Here is a 17237-nt window from a genome sequence, read left to right on the forward strand (position 1 = left end):
CGACGCCCTTTTTATAAAGCAGACAACTTCCTGGTCCAATCCAGAAGCAGTCAGATCTCCTGTGAGAACAGAAGGACCATAGTTCCACAGCATGTTGCTGCTGATCCTGTGTGCTGGGTGTCTGGCCCTGTCTGCTGGTCAGACAACATCAGGTAAGGAGCATCTTTTAATTATTCTGCTACCCTCGCACACACCCCTAGATCCGTTTTTTTTCGGGAGGGGGGGGGTGATTGGTCAACACTATGTTACAAAAATTCTTCCAATCTAATATTCTGCTTGTTGCTGTACCTACTGGTTGAATATTTGATTTGTTGCTACCTATGTGTTCGAGAACGGGTTTTCATTCAGCGAAGCCGATTTGTCAAAATATTGGATATATATATATATAAAAAGTATGTATATATGTTTCCCTGTAGCACCGTTGCCTCCCTCCGCCACCACAGGGCTGAGCTCGCCCGTGACAGACGCCACTCATTCACAGTTGAACACGGCGTTGACACAACTTCCGCCTGATTCAATGCACAGCGGTGAGTCCTTTCTAGCCTGGGGAACCAAACAAATTCGAAGGATGCAGACCCTGAATTGGGACACAGCTGAATTTGTAAATGCGAATGATCTGCTAGACTCAGAGCAACTGTAAAACTTGAGCTCGCAGATTCGTCTGGTTCCAAGGCGAGTCCTTTCGCTCCCAGAATAGGAAAAAAAAAATTCGCTGGTCTCAAATTCATTTATTCTTTTAATTTTATCATCATCATCATCATCATCATCATTATTATTATTATTATATATCGATTTCCACATTTTATTTTCACAGCACTCGCAGTTTTTCATACGGCTGTCAAGTCTGATCATGAGCTAAATTCCACAACAATTGCTGTACTCTTGGACAAGGTAAAAGTGTCTGAATTTCAGTCATTAATCTTTTTTTTCAAAATGACTTAGTCACCAATCAATCATGTAATTCGTGGTGAAAATTAATAAAATACTTAACATATTATCTGTAAAGTATCAAAGAAAGTTGAATCAGCTCATCTGGATACAACGTTTATTGACAGAAACATTTCATCACTCATCTAAGTGACTTCTTCAGTCTTGATGATTTTATACTTACTATATGTGTATTAACTTTTTATTGCCTACCCTGCTTTGTTTTGATTTTATGCTGTCTGATACAGTGCTGCTTGTTGTTTTTTTTAAACTGTGTTCTGTAAGGTGTCTTTGGGTGCTCTGAAAGGCACCCACAAATAAAATGTATTATGAATTATTATTATTACTGTTATTATTAAACGGACTGCAGGTATCCTCACCCTTAAAAACAATGCAGTTGCATAACAACCAAAATGAAGGATCAAGAATGTGAACATCTTTGATAGGGAGGAACGCTGGTTTGAACGAGGAGTCAAAGATGTCATCTATGTGAAGAGGGAACGACCATCCCTGCTTGGCTAAGAGTACACCTGTTGCCATTTTTCAGTGCAAACATTCCCAATATCCTCTGTGAATAGTACACTTGACCATTGTAACTCTAGTTATGGTCACGCCTATTTGCGTATCACTCAATCCCATTTTATTTGTATAGTACTTTTCATACAAACAAATATAACACCAGGTGCTTCATACCTGTGAATGTTCTCATTCATCCAGGTCATGGTTATCCAAAGGAGTTGAATCAAGTGCAACTGGACTTGGTATATATCCGTGAAGACATTTCGCCTCTCATCCAAGAGGCTTCCTCAGTTCGTGCCTTTCTGACGAGACCAAGCTAGTCTGACTGGCTGGCGATGAGACTCAGAATTTATCCTCTAGGAGTCGTTGTCAGAGCTATTGATATGCGTGGCTCTTTGTGACATCGAGTCGTTGTCAGAGCTATTGATATGCGTGGCTCTTTGTGATCCGATGTCACAAAGACAACGACTCCTAGAGGATAAATTCTGAGTCTCATCACCAGCCAGTCAGACTAGCTTGGTCTAGTCAGAAAGGCACGAACTGAGGAAGCCTCTTGGATGAGAGGCGAAACGTCTTCACGGATATATAGCAAGTCCAGTTGCACTTGATTCAACTCCTTCAGATAGGTGCTTCATACAATAAAACAATAACCCCCCCTCCCAAAAAAAAATTAAAAGTATAGGCTAATTTTATAAAAGTACAGACGACGACTACTACTACTACTACTACCTTCGGCTGCTCCCGTTAGGGGTCGCCATGGCATATCATCCATTTCCATTTCTTCCTGTCTTCTGCATCTTCCTCTGTCACACCAGCCATCTGCATGTCTGCCCTCAACACATCCATAAACCTCCTCTTTGGCCTTCCTCTTTTCCTCTTTCCTGGCAGCTCCATATTCAGCATCCTTCTCCCAATGTACCCAGCATCTCTCCTCCACACATGTCCAAGTTATCGCAATCTTGCCTCTCTTGCTTTGTATCCAAACCGTCCAACTTGAGCGGACCCTCTAATATAATCGTTCCTAATCCTGTCCTTCTTCGTTACTCCCAGTGAAAATTTTAGCATCTTCAACTCTGCCACCTCCAGCTCCGCCTCCTGGCATTTCGTCAGTGCCACTGTCTCCAAACCATACAACATATATAACAAGTCCAGTTGCACTTGATTCAACTCCTTTGGATAACCATGACCTGGACGAATGAGAACATTCACAGACATACAACATAGCTGGTCATACAACCATCTTGTAAACTTTCCCTTTAACTCTTGCTGGTACCCTTCTGTCGCAAATGACTCCTGACACTCTTCTCCACCCACTCCACCCTGCCTACACTCTCTTCTTCACCTCTCTCCTGCACTCCCCATTACTTTGGACAGTCGACCCCAGGTATTTTAAACATATGCCTTCGTCACCTCCACTCCTTGCATCCTGACCATTCCGCTGTCCTCCCTCTCATTCACGCATAGTATGTATTCCGTCTTGCTCCTACTGAATTTCCTCCCTCTTCTCTGCAGTGCATACCTCCACCTCTCCAGGGTCTCCTCAACCTGCACCCTTCTCTCGCTACAGATCACGATGTCATCTGCGAACATCATCGTCCATGGAGACTCCTGCCTGATCTTATCTGTCAACCTGTCCATCACCATTGCAAACAAGAAAGGGCTCAGAGCTGATCCTTGATGTAATCTCACCTCCACCTTGAACCCATCTGTCATTCCAACCACACACCTCACCATTGTCACACTTCCCTCATACATGTCCTGCACCACTCCTACATACCTCTCTGCAACTCTTGACTTCCTCATACAATACCACACCTCTCTTGGCACCCTGTCGTTGCTTTTTCTAAATCTACAAAGACACTCTAACTCCTTCTGGCCTTCTCTATACTTCTCGATCAACATTCTCAAAGCAAACATCGCATCTGTGGCGCTCTTTCATGGCATGAAACCATACCGCTGCTCGCTAATCGTCACCTCTCCTCTTAACCTAGCTTCTACTCTTTCCCAAATCTTCATGCTGTGGCTGATCAACTTTATACCTCTGTAGTTGCTACAGTTCTGCACATCACCCTTGTTCTTGAAAACCGGTACCAGTATGCTTCTTCTCCACTCCTCAGGCATCCTCTCACTTTCCAAGATTGCATTAAACAATCTAGTTAAAACCCCCACTGCCATCTCTCCTAAACATCTCCATACCTCCACAGGTATGTCATCAAGACCAACTGCCTTTCCACTCTTCATCCTCTTCATAGCTGCCCTCACTTCCTCCTTGCTAATCCACCGCACTTCCTGATTCACTATCCCTACATTATCCAATCTTCTCTCTCTCTCTCATTTTCTTCATTCATCAGCCCCTCAAAGTATTCCTTCCACCTTCTCAGCACACTCTCCTTGCTTGTCAACACATTTCCATCTCTATCCTTGATCGCCCTAACTTGCTGTACATCCTTTGCAGCTCGGTCCCTCTGTCTAGCCAATCGGTACAAGTCCTTTTCTTCTTCCTTAGTGTCTAACTTGTCATACAACTCACCATACACCTTTTCCTTTGCTTTTGCCACCTCTCTCTTTGCTTTACGCTGCATCTCCTTGTACTCCTGTCTACTTTCTTCATCTCTCTGACTATCCCACTTCTTCTTTGCCAACCTCTTCATCTGTATAATTTGCTGTACTTCCTCATTCCACCACCAAGTCTCCTTGTCTTCCTTCCTCTGTCCTGATGACACACCAAGGACCTTCCTAGCTGTCTCCCTCACTATTTCTGCAGTAATTGCCCAGCCATCCGACAACTCTTCACTACCACCCAGTGCCTGTCTTAACTCCTGCCTGAACTCCACACAACAGTCTTCCTTCTTCAACTTCCACCATTTGATCTTTGGCTCTGCCTTCACTTGCTTCCTCTTGTTGGTCTTCAAAGTCATCCTACAGACCACCATCTGATGCTGCCTAGCTACAATCTCCCCTGTCACCACATTGCAGTCTCCAATTGATCTCAATCGATCTTTTAGATCGTGCCTTCTACATAAGCTATAGTCCACCTGTGTGCACTTTCCTCCACTCTTATATGTCACCCTGTGTTCCTCCCTCTTCTTGAAATGCGGATTCACCACAGCCATTTCCATCCTTTTCGCAAAATCCAGCACCATCTGTCCTTCCACATTTCTCTCCTTGACACCATACCTACCCATCACCTCCTCATCACATCTGTTCCCTTCACCAACATGTCCACTGAGGCCTGCTCCAATCCCCACTTTCTCCTCCTTGGGTACCCTCTCCACCACATCATCCAACTCACTCCAGAATTCTTCTTTTTCTTCCATCTCACACCCAACTTGCGGAGCATATGCACTGATGACATTCAGCAATATACCTTTGATTTACAGCTTCATACTCATCACTCTGTCTGACACTCTCTTCACCTCCAGCACTCTTGACATACTCTTCCTTCAGAATTACCCCAACCCCATTTCTCCTCCCATTCGCACCATGGTAGAAGAGTTTGAACCCTCTCTCCCTTTACCAGTTATAGTGCCAATATTCAAAGTTACGACTCTCACCTCAGACTCCTACCCTTCCTCCTCTCTAGCTGCCTCTGGACATGCCTTCCCCCTCTCCTTCTCCTTTGCCCAACAGTAGCATAGTTTCCACCAGCACCCTGCTGGTTAACAGTACCGGTGGCGGTCATTGGTAACCCGGACCTCGAGAAATCTTATTTATGAGCAGCATATTTGATTTGGCAAAGATTTTACGCCGGATGCCCTTCCTGATGCAACCCTCCCCATTTGTCCAGGCTTGCGACCGGCACTAAGAATGCACTGGCTTGTGCCTCCTCAGTGGCTGGGTTTTTTTTATAAAAATACAGACAAGTTTATGAAACTGATCATTGGTTTCAGTCGTTATGCCACTGTATTATCTATAAGAGTGGGGATACCTGCAGTCAGTTTAGACTGAAGAGGTCACTTAGATGAATGATGAAATGTTTCTGTCAATAAACGTTGTGTCCAGATGAACTGATTCAACTTTCTTTGATTTTCTTACCTGGATTATTGAACATGCTTAAAGACATTTCCGTTAAGTAGGTACACAGGTTTCAGTGTAATGTTTATCAACAAGACTTTTCAATGTGTCCTGCAGCTCGTTGAGATTTTCCACCAGCAGCTACCAGAACTGACCTTCCATCTAACGGTGAAGAACATCAAGAACGCCACAACGGGGATCTAAGTCACTAGCCAGACTCTTCTCTTTTGTAGTTCCCCGGTGGTGGAACGAGTTACCAAACTCCATTCGATCCGCTGAGTCCCTCTCCATCTTTAAGAAGCTAAAGACACAGCTCTATCTCGAACACCTCCTGATGGTATTGAAAAAACAAAATCGCTTCTATGCACCATATGCATTTCCTTTGTGCACTGCCTGTTGACACCTATGTCCTATCGGATTTGAACCTAGTTTTTTTTTAAACAACATTGTCGCCTCCTGACTAGATCCTTGCTTGTGTTGTATTAACTCTCAGACGTACGTCGCTTTGGATAAAAGCGTCTGCTAAATGAAATTATAACATCTAAAACCTCCTCACGCAAACATTATAAACCTGCTCCTGTTGATTTATGAGCTGCACTTTTAATAACACAGCTTTTAAATAGGTGAAATATAATATAGCCTAAATATATGCACCTCAAATAAAGCAACAGAGGATTTGGCACTTCAGATGGATTTAAAAAAAATCTATTTTGGGAGGGGTGTCTTATTTCTGTTTTTATTTCACAGCAGACAGAGACGACCCCACTCAAAGTGGAATAACTTTTTTTTTAAAGCTTGAGGAAACCTCGAGAACACAAGTAACACAAAAACCACATATTGAAGTGTAGTATAATAATTAGCTATTAGTTTAACCAGCATCTTGCCTGATATCAGACAGAATTGTCAATTTATCATGCTCTGTCTGACTTTGCCTCCACTTTAACTGATTTCCGTGGGGGAGGGGGATTAGATTTCCCCTAACCAATCAGTAGACACCAACGTATCTGCCTGCATCTAGCGTCTTCTTAAATCGACACTGATACGTAGCCATGCAAACATACTGGTTTTGCCAGGGTTTTAAGAAGGGCGCAGAGTAAAAACAACAAACTACGATGTCGGGCGGTATTGAGAAGACATGCTGTCTATGGCAACAGACATCTTGAATTAGAGCTTTGACTAGGCTTAATGACGTCGTTGAATCGAAAACCTCACATCCTAAAGATGTTATCGCAACGTGTTTGACTGAGAATTGTGACAAAACGTTTTGTTTCATAGAAATGTCTAGTAATTATTTTGCTACCCTACCTGAAGCTGAGCGTTTGCGATACCTTAATAAACTGACGTTGATCGGTCAGCAGTCATGCCCCTTCCGACTCCCTCCGTCCAAGTGGACCAATGACCCCACACAGTGGCCGGATATTGCTTATCTGGACATCTACACATAGGTGATCGAGTCACCAGATAGCATTAGGCTGAGTGTCGTCTGTAAATAACCAGCCTGTTAATAGAGATCTGGATTCGTGTGTTTGTTTTACCACCTGCTACACCACACCCCTTTCAGCATTTTCCTGTTTCTCCCCATTATGTAAAGGCGCGATTCTTCTCAAACTCGAGGGTTCAAAACGGTAGTCCATAACCAATTGATGACGTCACGGTGTCTACACCCATTATTTTATACAGTCTTATATTCTTTCAATGAGCAGACAGGAAATATGCTCAAGAGAAATTCCTGTCAGGTATTATCAGCAACAATATACTATGATAATACTGACAAAACATGTCTATTGTGTAGCTTTGAATAGTTATAATTTTAATTTAAGATATCCAAGAACCGACCTTTTGCACACCTCGACAGGTGCTTAGGAGAAGATCCAGGGTGAACAAGGCAGAAAGACACTCCCGCACACTGCTGCAGTCGGAGATCTTTGATAACAACGTTTCCGAACATAGACCTTCATCAGGTTATTGCATTGGGTTATTCGATAAGAACCAGATGAATATTCAGTTGTCATACTTAAGGCGTTTGCCTGAACAGAACGTATGCAAAGAAATTAAGACCGAATTGTACATGCATTGAGATAGAGGATTTGGAGTTGTTCATCTAAGCCTGGTGCTGTGTGTGCTAAATGCATGTACGGATATTTTTTCACCCAATTCAATATCGGTTCAGCAAATCCTCTGAATCGATTCAAGCTCCTGGCCAGTGGGTGCGTGGTGAGCAACATCTTTGTGTGATTCGCGTTTTAAGGACGAAGGCTGCACTCAACCAAACAACAACAAAATGCTGACCAAAGTAAGTAGCAGCAGCGTAAAGCCAATGCCTTCAACTTTAAAATCAGACGTAATTTTGGATTCCAGCATAAATCCGGAACACAGGAAATACATAAAAGTAAGGTCTTGTGTAAGCTGTGCCAGACAGAACTAAATAATCAACAGGTACTCTAATTATTTGTGTATTTCTACTTCTTACTGAATCGATATCGAAGCACTTTAATCAATATCGAAATCGAATCGCAACCTAAAGAATTGAAATTGAATCGAATCATGAGGTTCTTAACAATACCCAGCCCTACTTTTTTGATGAACTTTAGCAATTGAATTTGTTTGACATAAATGAGATGCTCAACATCACAGTGACTGCAAGGCTGAAAATCTTAACACAGAAGTGTCTCTTTTATTAAATAAATACCAGAACATTCTTACCTTGAATAACAACATCGTAAAGACTCTTCATACGTTCGAGACATGACACTGATGTCTCAGTCAAGTGCCAACTGGGTGCCAAAACATCAGACACCCAGGTGTTTGGCTTTCTGCCAGGTTTGGAAATAAAAATAACTGCCTTTGTTCCAAGGGCCTGCAATTTTTCAAGCTGAAAAGGACACACACACACACACACACACACACACACACACACACACACACACACACACACACACACAACAACAGTAAAAGATAATATTAATTTTAAAATTTCTAATAACATTTAGAGATCGCACTGCATTAAAAAAATAAAGGGAATTGCATACCAATATATATGCTTCATCAATAATGTGAGATGTGGTCCGATTACTTTTGTGGGTGTTGACTCAGCTCTCCCGCTTCTCATCAAATTTGGCCATTTTTTTTTCAGCCTCAATTTGTGCGGTTGCTCTGTCTTGCAAACTTTGCATGTTTTACAGGCAACATTTAGTTGGGTCTGGCAGGCGACACATTTTCTGGTTGTTGATCCCAGGCCTGGCATTTTCAGACAGACAGACAGACAGATAGAGGGGTGTGTGTGTGTGTGTGTGTGTGTGTGTGTGTGTGAGTGAGTGAGTGAGTGAGTGAGTGAGTGAGTGAGTGAGTGAGTGAGTGAGTGAGTGAGTGAGTGAGTGAGTGAGTGAGAGAGCGAGAGAAGTGAGAGACAGAAGTGGTGAGAGTGGCTCTTAAAAGAGCCGTTGGTTTATAATAAAAGAGGATGCAGGATGTAAGGAGATGGGAATGGGATAGAAGCTGTTGGGCAGAAGAAAACAGAAACATGGTTAACTCTCTTTCAGCAAGCCTTATTGGATTCCCCATGTGATAAATGCATAAGTGTTACAAAATAAATAACTAAGATTCTGTTATTTCATAATGCAATAAACTTATTTAGTCAATTTCAACATGTAAACTGCATAGATGTTATCTCTGGACAAATAGATCAACTGAACTGCACTGAATTCATTTAAAATAATTCAAAATAATGCAGGCCTGTGACAGTGTTATTAATCATTAATATGCAGTCACTGCAGCCTCCTGTGATTAATTAATTTGCCAATGATCAAACAGTCCTCCAGTACTGACCACCTTACTCTTTAATGTAACGTTACGTTTATAATGTTCGACTTTCTAGCGTCTGCCATGACAAAATGACAACACTCATTGTAATGAATGAAAGATGGCAGCCTAAAATACAAAAAACATGTTATCTTCATCCAAAGGAGTTGAATCAAGTGCAACTGGACTTGGTATATATCCGTGAAGACGTTTCGCCTCTCATCCAAGAGGCTTCCTCAGTTGGTGCCTTTCTGACTAGACCAAGCTAGTCTGACTGGCTGGTGATGAGACTCAGTAGATATACGTGGCTCTTTTGTGTACCGATGTTATGGCCGCGCCCGTCGCCATCGGAGCTATTGATTTGCATTTGTTGTGCAAATCAATAGCTCCGATGGCGACGGGCGCGGCCATAACATATCTATGGCTCTGTTAGCGACGGGCGTTGGTAAACATCTGATCACAAAGAGCCACGCATATCAACAGCTCTGACAACGACTCCTAGAGGATAAATACTGAGTCTCATCACCAGCCAGTCAGACTAGCTTGGTCTAGTCCAGGGGTCAGGAACCTTTTTGACTGGGAGAGCCATAAAAGCCAAATATTTCTAAATATATTTCATTGAGAGCCATATAGTATTTTTAACGTATAATAAATTAAATATGTGTTACTTTTAATGCGACTTCTGGTGCTGCATGGTTTTGCTGATGGCCTTGTAGTCTGGTTCATACGTGGTGAGGTTGAGCTTCATGCAGGCGTTGAGGCTTCCATCAGTTAAACGTGAGCGTAGGTTGGTCTTAATGTTCCTCATATGCGAGAATGACTGCTCACATGCATATGTTGAGCCAAACATGGTCAATACGGCAATACTCACACGCTGCATTGTGTGGTATGTCACAGGAAGCTCGTTCCAAGTTTTAAGAATCAGCTGGTCTTCAGGTTGAAGATTTTTCATTTCTGTCCACTTGTGTTCCCTCGCCAGCTCTGCTCGCTGTTGCGCAAGACTTTCCAACTCTCCATTAAGTGACTTGAACTTACTCATCCACATGTCTGATGCCTTCAGGTCAGCAACTTCCAGCTCAAAGTCTCCGATAGAGACCCCGAGGATGCATGTCAGGTCGATTTTGTCTACAACACACTCACGTGGATGAGTGATGAACTTGAAAAGACCAGTGCGCGCACGAAATTCTCCAAAACGTGCTTTGAATGACTGCAGGAGATTGAACGTAAAGCCAGCTAGCTGCTGGAGATCCAGATGTTGAGTGGAGTCACTTGCTAAGCATGCATCTCTAAATTGTTGCAGTCTTTCAAAGTGCAGAAGACGACCTGTTTCAATGTCCCTGAGAAAGACTTCCAGCTTGCTTTCAAATGCAAACACTGCTTGTTGAAGGGATGAGATTGTATTTCCAATACCTTGCATTTTCACATTGAGCTGGTTCAGATGGCCAGTTATGTCCACGAGATAGTGAAACTGCAGGAGCCAGTCAGTGTTGTCTAGCTCCTGACGCCTTTCATTTCAAGAAAAGTCCGGATTTCACTCAGGCAAGCCGCAAAACGGCTGAGCACCTTCCCCCTTGACAACCAACGCACGTTGCTGTGTAAAAGCAGACCGGGATAATGATTCCCAACTTCTTCTAACAGAGCTTTAAACTGGCGATCATTTAAAACTCGGGCAACAATAAAGTTGACCACTCGAATGACCAGCGACATCACCTCACCAAGCTCCTGGCCACACGTCTGAGCGCAAAGCGCCTCCTGGTGCAGGATGCAATGAAAACTTAGGATGGCTCTCTTTTCATGTTCACGGAGAAGCGCTACAAATCCTTTGTTCTTCCCCAACATACAGGGTGCACCATCAGTACAGACAGAAATAAGTTTATCCATCGGTAGTTTTTTTTCTTTAGCAAACTTCATGAAAGACGTGAATAAATCCTCTCCTCTTGTTGTCCCTTTCATTGGCAAAACAGCCAAGCTTTCCTCACGCAGTGTGTCACCTGCAGCATACCTGGCAATGATACTGCACTGAGATAGATGGCTAACGTCTGTTGACTCATCTAACGTGAGAGAAAAGTATGTCCCGGCGTTTATGTCCTTAATTTGTGTTTCCTCGACTTGATTTGCCATCATGATGCTACGATCGTGCACAGTTCTTGCTGACAGGGGCATGTCTTTTATTCGTTTGATTATCTTGTCTTTATTTGGGAAGTCATCAAGCAGTTCATTGGCCACATCAAGCATGAATGTTTTGGCATACTCGCCATCTGTGAATGACTTTCCATTCTTTACTATTGCCAAAGCCCCCGCAAAGCTAGCGGAATTCCCGTCACCTTGCTTGGTCCACACACGTAGTTGCTGCTGACTCGTCTGCACTCTCCGCTGTAGCTCCTCGCATGCCCTTTTCCTGCTGTCCCCCGCTGGATATTTCGATGCAAATGAAGCATGGTGCGTATCGAAGTGCCGCTTTATATTTGACCGTTTCATCGATGCAATTTTATCATTGCATATTAGACATACCGCAGATCCTGCTCTCTCCACAAATGCAAATTCCTCTGTCCACGCAGCCTGGAATGCACGGTAATCATCGTCTTTTTTTCTTTTCGCCATCTTTTCCGTTACAAGGGTTGAAGCGGATAAACTAGTTGGCTATCTGATAAAATTGATTTCTTCACCTTTACAATGACCGGACATGCTCGCGAGCCATTGGTTCCCGACCCGACCCACGGGTGACCCGTGAAATTCATCTTCAAAACTAATTTCTGTTTACTTTAAAATGACACAGTATTATTAAGAAATATCACAAGTATTTTAAAATCAGTTCCAAACTGATTTTTTTAAAAATTTTTTTCAACTCAAAATTGTCTGGGAGCCATATGCCGTCACCGGAAGAGCCATATATGGCTCGCGAGCCATAGGTTCCCGACCACTGGTCTAGTCAGAAAGGCACGAACTGAGGAAGCCTCTTGGATGAGAGGCGAAACGTCTTCACGGATATATAGCAAGTCCAGTTGCACTTGATTCAACTCCTTTGGATAACCATGACCTGGATGAATGAGAACATTCACAGACATGTATCTTCATCTTAGCTGACAGGGAGGGAGTATTACAGACATATTACAGACGGGGCCATAAAATATATTACTATGTAGAGGAGCTCAAGCAGGAGTCGTGACAACTTTCTCTTTCGGCTACACAACGTGCACCATTTATTCCTTCCACCATTACAACAACAACAAAAAACCCGCGCAGCAGAAGTGTGTCACTGTAAACCCGAACCGAGAAAACAGCAGCTGTAAACTACTAGCTCAATAAGGGAAATATGTATCCCCATAACCACTACACACGTCCCCCCAGAATTCGCCTTAATACGAAAAGTCAGTGTGGCGAGGGGGGCGGATCTCTCTGCCCCAACGGCTCCGCTGAACAGGAGCTGGGGGTTGGTTAACCGCAGGCAAAGCAGCAGAGTCCTCACAGCTGGACCAGGGAAAGGGAGGGGCTGGGGAAGCAGGGGGCGGCTCGCCGGGGGAGGGGGGCAGAGCCGGGGGGCGCCCCCGCCGTAGGGGCAGGGCAAGACCAACAGGGCGGTCTAAGTCCAGGTGAGCAGGCTTGAGGCGGTCCACAGAAACCCGCTCCAGCCTGCTGCCAACCTCCACCACAAAGTGCTTATCTCCAGTGTCCCGTACCCGAAATGGGCCGTCGTAGGGTGGCTGCAGGGGACCGCGGTGCGCGTCGTGACGGATGAAAACATATTCCGCCGACCGCAGCTCCGTGGGGACATAGGACAGAGCCGCCATGCTGAGAAGTGGGGACCGGTGCAAAAGCCCTGGCTTCCTCCTCCTGCGCAGTCCGTTGGCAGCTGGCGGACCAGGGAGCTGTGGCGGTGGGAAGGAAATCCCCCGGGACCCGAAGTGGCTGTCCGTAGATCAGTTCGGCGGATGAGGACTGGAGGTCCTCCTTGGGGGCCGTCCTGAGCCCAAGCATGACCCAAGGCAGTTTGTCGACCCAGCGGTCGTCCTTGAGGGTAGCCCGCAATGCGGCCTTCATCGAGCGATGGAACCTCTCGACCAATCCATTCGCCTGAAGGTGATACGCTGTGGTGCGATGGAGCCTCACCCCTAAACCCGCGGCGATCTCCTCCCAGAGCGCTGACGTGAATTGCGGCCCTCTGTCCGAGGAGAGGTCAGATGGGGTGCCAAAGCGGGCGACCCAGGTTCCGATGAACGCTCGGGCAACCTCAGGCGTTGTCGTGGACGAAAGCGGGACGGCCTCTGGCCATCGCGTGGTCCTGTCGACCATGGTGAGCAGGTATGTGAAACCACGGGAGGGGGGTAGGGGGCCTACCAGGTCCACATTCACGTGGTCGAACCTCCCCTCAGGTACCATGAAAGGTATCAGGGGCGCTTTGACGTGCCGGAGCACTTTGGAGCGTTGGCACTCCACACAGGTGTCAGCCCAGTCCCTCACATCCTTTCTGAGTCCATGCCAGACAAACTTTGACGCCACCAACCTCTGTGAAGGCTTTCTGCCAGGGTGAGACAGCCCATGGACTGCGTCGAAGACCCGTCGCCTCCAAGCAGTCAGAACGACTGGTCGGGGCTGACCCGTAGAGACGTCGCACAGGAGCGTGGCGCCGGCGTCGTCGAAAGCCACATCCTCCAACTGCAGCCCTGTGACGGCGGTCCTGCATGCCTGCACTCCTGGGTCGGCGGCCTGGTCAGCCGCCATCTGGCTGTAGTCGAGTCCCAAATGGGCGGCACCAGCGATGGCCCGGGAGAGACAGTCAGCGACCGGGTTGGACTTCCCAGCGACATGCCTCACGTTGGTGGTAAACTCTGAGATATAGGCCAACTGTCGCTGCTGGCAGGCGGACCCCGGCCCTGCCACCTTGGCCATCGCGAACACCAGCGGTTTGTGATGGACGAAAGCCGTGAACTGACAGCCCTCCAGTAGGAAACGAAAGTGCCTAACAGCGAGGAAAAGGCCAAGCAGCTCACGATAAAAGGTGCTGTATTTGCGCTCTCTCAGGTTCAACTGCCGGCTGAAGAAGGCAAGCGGCTGCCACGCACCGCTCACCCACTGCTCGTAAACCGCGCCGACAGCGTAGTCCGAAGCATCCGTCGTGATGGCAATGGGCGCTCCAGACACAGGGTGTGCCAGCATCGCCGCGTCAGCCAGGGCGGCCTTCACATCCTTAAAAGCCGTGTCCCTCTCTGCAGACCAGTCCACAGCGTGTTTTGGGGCTGTGCCCTTCAGAGCCTCATATAGGGGGCGGAGGAGATCGGCAGCCCAGGGGATAAACCGGTGGTAGAAGGACACCATGCCAATGAACTCCCGGAGGGACTGGGCCGTGTGTGGGCGTGGAAAGTCTGCGACGGCCTCCACCTTAGATGGAAGGGGGGCCGCCCCGTCCTTGGTGACCTGGTGGCCCAGGAAGTCGATGGTGCTCAGACCAAACTGGCATTTGGCCGGGTTAACTATCAACCCGTGCAGGCTGAGTCTCTCGAAAAGGGCTCTGAGGTGGGACAAGTGCTCGGACACGGAGGTGCTAGCGACCAGGATGTCATCCAGGTACACAAAGAGGAAAGGCAGGTCCCGCAACACTGAGTCCATGAGGCGTTGGAAGGACTGCGCGGCGTTCTTAAGCCCAAACGGCATGCGCAGGAACTCGAACAGTCCGAACGGAGTTGTCACAGCCGTTTTGGGGACATCAGCGGGATGAACGGGCACCTGGTTGTATCCACGGACGAGGTCCACCTTGGAAAAGATCACTTTCTCAGCGAGGTGGGCGGAGAAATCTTGGATGTGAGGGACCGGGTAGCGGTCCGGTGTTGTTGCGTCATTGAGCCGACGATAGTCACCACATGGACGCCACCCACCGCCAGGCTTAGGCACTATGTGGAGGGGTGAAGCCCACGGGCTGCTGGAGCGACGGATGATGCCGAGGCGCTCCATGTTCTCAAAGTCTGCCTTGGCGACAGAGAGCTTGGTGGGGTCGAGGTGCCGAGCTCGGGCGTGCACCGGCGGGCCGGTGGTGACGATGTGGTGCTCAACCCCATGTTTGGTCGTAGATGACGAGAATGTGGGCTGAGTGAGGTCAGGGAACTCGGAGAGAAGATGGAGAAACACGTCCTCATTGGAGAGCATGCTGGACAGCCTGGCGGAGCCTGTATCGCTGAGTACACACGCGTGTGAAGCGAAGGTGACGGCGTCAATCAGGCGTCGATTCCTGACGCCCACCAGCAGCCCATGAGCACAAAGGAAATCTGCACCGAGGAGGGGAAATGCCACGTCGGCGGTGATAAAATCCCAGCTGAACCGCTGTCCGTTAAAACACATGTAAATGTGCCTCGTGCCGTACGTACGGATAGAGCTGCCGTTAGCAGCTTCCATGGGAGGGCCGTGAGCGCCCGACAGGGCGTCCACACTCGATGCAGGTACGACACTCCTCTGCGCCCCAGTGTCGCATAGGAAACGCCGCCCCGAGATGGGAGTCTCGCAGGAAAAGTAGCCTGTTGTCCTCCACGCCGACGCCCATGGCCACTAGTGAGCGCCGGCCTTGGTGTTTCCCGACGAGCTGAAATTGCATGGGGAGGTGCACTTTTTCGCCTTGGCCCCGAACTTTGCATGGTAAAAGCACAGGCCGGGCTCCCGTTGCCGACCGGGGGTTGCCGCGGCTACCACCATGGAGTCACCAGGTGGTGGGGGTGGGCAGGGGTGAGCGCGGACGCGCAGTGCTGCTGTTGGCTGGCCAGGAAGAACTTGTCAGCTTCTTCAGCTAGCTTGCGGCAATCGGTAATGCTGGTGTTAGCCAAAGCGGCCCGCACCTGAGCAGGCAGTTGTCGCAGAAATAGTTGTACAAAGAGGAAATCAGGTGTGTGCGCCGGTCCCAGCAGATTCAGCATTTTGTCCATGAGCTCGGATGGCTTGCTGCCACCCAAGCCTTGCAGAGAATAGAGACGGTGGGCCCTCTCGGCGTCGGAAAGTTAAAAAATCTTCAAGAGGTGGTCTTTAAGCCCCTTGTATTTGTCTGCCGCCGGAGGATTTGTAAGGAGACTCACCACTCTAGTTGCAGTCGAACATCCGAGCGCCGATACCACGTAGTAGTATTTAGTAGCATCATCCGTTATTTTGCGGATAGCAAACTGCGCTTCCGCCTGGGCGAACCATGTCGTTGCCGATGACTCCCAGAACTCTGGCAATTTGAGAGAAACCGCGTTGATTTCGTCAACCATGTTCGTTCGAAAGACTGTCTCTGATAACTACCAAGAGACAAACGTCGGGGTCACCAGTGTAGAGGAGCTAAAGCAGGAGTCGTGACAACTTTCTCTTTCGGCTACACAACGTGCACCATTTGTTCCTTCCACCATTACAACAACAACAAAAAACCCGCGCAGCGGAAGTGTGTCACTGTAAACCCGAACCGAGAAAACAGCAGCTGTAAACTAACGTTCCTACTAGCTCAATAAGGGGAATTATGTATCCCCATAACCACTACAACTACTCAATTAAAGTATTTCCGTTAGCTGTAAAGCTAAATGCTAACAGAGCTAAGTGACGCTAACTTCTTAACGTAATTTTAAAGTACACTTCCATGTAAATTCAACCTGTTCTCCTCAACTCTCTACCGCTAAATGACATGTAATAGACATATTACAGACGGGGCCATAAAATATATTACTACTGTTAGAAGACTAGACTAATATCTCTGCGCAGATGAAGTAGATTATTAAACCGTTATAAAGAATCGTACTGACTACCGAACTTCTGCTGGAGGGAAAAATGTAGCCTCCGTTTATTCGGTAGTTTGGGGAGATGAAGAAAAATGAACGGCGTCTCAGTGACGTAATCAATCCGCGCATGCAAGCGCAACACCGCCCATTTGTGGACAAACAAAGTCGTAAACAAAATAATAGTACACAGTAACACATAGTCATACAAATACGCTGGTGTCATATCTCAACACTCCCACTTATGAATCATGAGCT

At 46.9% G+C, this 17237-nt stretch overlaps 1 protein-coding gene across 1 annotated transcript; it reads left to right on the plus strand.

Moving 5' to 3' along the window:
* Positions 1 to 56: 56 nt before the first annotated feature.
* Positions 57 to 8353, plus strand: LOC130124095 (uncharacterized). Its single transcript, XM_056293491.1, has 4 exons — positions 57 to 152; positions 417 to 527; positions 815 to 891; positions 5578 to 8353. The coding sequence occupies exons 1-4, from the start codon at positions 92 to 94 to the stop codon at positions 5662 to 5664; spliced, it is 336 nt and encodes a 111-aa protein (XP_056149466.1). The 5' UTR covers positions 57 to 91; the 3' UTR covers positions 5665 to 8353.
* Positions 8354 to 17237: the final 8884 nt, after the last annotated feature.

The sequence above is a fragment of the Lampris incognitus genome, chromosome 14 (genome assembly GCF_029633865.1).
Source record: "Lampris incognitus isolate fLamInc1 chromosome 14, fLamInc1.hap2, whole genome shotgun sequence".
Taxonomy (NCBI): domain Eukaryota; kingdom Metazoa; phylum Chordata; class Actinopteri; order Lampriformes; family Lampridae; genus Lampris; species Lampris incognitus.